This window comes from Ambystoma mexicanum, chromosome 3p, assembly GCF_040938575.1.
Source record: "Ambystoma mexicanum isolate Mex_15411 chromosome 3p, UKY_AmexF1_1, whole genome shotgun sequence".
Classification (NCBI taxonomy): Eukaryota; Metazoa; Chordata; class Amphibia; order Caudata; family Ambystomatidae; genus Ambystoma; species Ambystoma mexicanum.
Window position 1 is genome coordinate 40,616,569 of NC_090925.1, and position 2,232 is coordinate 40,618,800.

General features: G+C 45.4%; 1 protein-coding gene across 1 annotated transcript; it reads right to left on the reverse strand.

Moving 5' to 3' along the window:
* Nucleotides 1-693: 693 nt before the first annotated feature.
* On the reverse strand, nt 694-1,704 carry LOC138579700 (olfactory receptor 5G9-like). The gene has a single exon (XM_069649938.1). It carries the CDS (start codon nt 1,702-1,704, stop codon nt 694-696), a length of 1,011 nt encoding a protein of 336 aa, XP_069506039.1.
* Nucleotides 1,705-2,232: the final 528 nt, after the last annotated feature.

Genomic DNA, 2,232 nt, shown 5'->3' on the forward strand with positions numbered 1-2,232 from the left:
AAAGATCCAGGGTATATTGTCCAAAGTTAAGTCATCAGGCAGCTATCATTAGAAGACAAGGAAGAACTTAGTTAGAAATGAGCACAGACTTCCGGGGGAGCATTTACTGGTATGGATGTGAAAATCAAGTAAAAAGAATCTCAATTATTCTAGGGATTGAGGAGTCAAGCAATGGGAATGATGTATAGGAACGCACAAATTATTTTTTGACTGGAGATACTGTCTTGCTGATATGAAAAGTGGTACTAGAAAGACAACCAGGGAGACAGGAGATAATTGGATGATGAAATAATGAAGATCTGTGGAGACCTGCCTTATAAGAGGCACATGGTTTTCAGGATGGTGGCAGTTATTAGCAGGCGACCAGGAATCATCAGTAAGGCAGGAGAACATGTTGACTTCAAGGTTGTATTCTCTTCATGGGTTCAGTGACATTTAGTAGAAGGACAACACTGAGTCAGAGCCACTGGGTACGGCAATGAGAGCACTGCAAAAAAAAGTAACCTGAGCCCACCCTCCTGGAGTTACATCGTGCTTCAGTAGACCACATCTGCCCACGGTGATCCATCTTCATGCGGAGGGGACTAGGAGGTTAAAACCACCATACTTACAGATGTAGCTCTGTGTTGTTTTTTCACCACTTTTGACCGCATTTCACCAAATACCAAAGAAAGATTCGCAGGCACTTTTTTGTTAAATTGCTGCCTTTCCTTGGCAGGCTTTCTGTAGAGCCTTTTTCACCTCCTTGTTTCTAAGGGTGTATATAAGAGGGTTGAGCATTGGAATCAAAGCAGCAAAAAACAAAGAGAAAAGCTTCTCCTCGCCGCTGTTGAATATCGCCCCTGGTCTCAGATAGTTACAGAAAGCAGTGCCATAAAAGAGAAGGACAGCGGTCAAGTGAGCCGAGCATGTTGAGAAGGCTAGATGCCGCCCCGCAGCCGAGCGGATTCGTAGGATGGTGGCGATGATTAAGGCATAAGAGGTGACAGTCATCATGGAGGAACTGATCCCTAAAAGGACACCAATGGTGAAGGTGATGATAGCCATGCTGCTGGTGTCACTGCAGGCGAGCTTGCTAAGTGCTGTGATGTCACAGAAGAAGTGGTTCAGATGTTGGCGCCCGCAGAATGATAAGCCTGATATAAGCAGCGTGTGCGGCATTGCATCCAGTATACTTATAATCCACGAGGTAGCGGCCAACTGAGCACACATCCGTCTACTCATGATGGTGCTGTACCGTAGGGGATTGCATATGGCCACATATCGGTCAAACGCCATCGCGGTGAGAAGCAGGAACTCTGTACTCACAAACAGCAGGAAGAAATAAAGCTGGCTAGTGCAAGCGGCTATGGAAATGGCATTCTGTTTGGCCAAGTGGACAGCCATGGCTTTAGGGAGGGTGACGGAGGTGAAGCAGATGTCTATGAAGGACATGTGGAGCAAGAATAAGTACATGGGTTTGTGCAGATGAGGGTCAAGGCAAATTACAGAGAGAACCATGGAATTTCCAGCCACAGTGATAAGGTACACCAGAAGAAGCACAAAGAAGAGAGGCACCTGCAGGTTGGGATTGTCAGAAAAGCCCTGAATGAAGAACTCTGTCACATGGGAGTGGTTTACCAGTACCATTGTGCTTGGGTCCTTTGCCTGTTGGAGAGAAATTAACATCTGGTGAGAATTTAATCCACATTTTTCAATTACCATTAGGATTAAACTCAATGACTTATTAGATGTTTTAATATCGATGCGGCTCAATGTCGTATTCCTGCATTAATTATTACTCAATCTTTTCATGTAGAAATTAGGCGTGGGAGAACTTGGTCAAAACCAACCTACAGTTTCACATGTCACTAGGGCTGTACCATGCTCAACTTCTTTTCTTCCAGAATGTCTGTGCCCTGTGGTGGATCATTCGCCAGCTTCACCCGTGTTCCCAGAAGTGATGACACAATGTAGGCGGATGCCCCCAGCCCCAATCCCATTCCCTCTGTTATCTTGAACACATTTCACCTAGGCCTGTCAAGTGCAGATTTCCTACTGACCTTATCCTAACCAGGCAATTTGCAAAACCCGGCACCAAGGTCATCACAGATTGCCATTACAGCAACAATGTCTCCATACCTAAGTGTGCCTAGGAGGGCGGTAGTTCTGACTCAATTGCTGCAAAGTGGTCCTGGCCCACGTTTCATTGTAAGAGCATCAAATTATCAGATTGTATTAGGTAGAAGGTAT

Excerpts from the sequence above, each read along its gene's own strand:
- LOC138579700 (XM_069649938.1), bottom strand. The coding sequence starts at position 1,704 with ATGGTAATTGAAAAATGTGGATTAAATTCTCACCAGATGTTAATTTCT.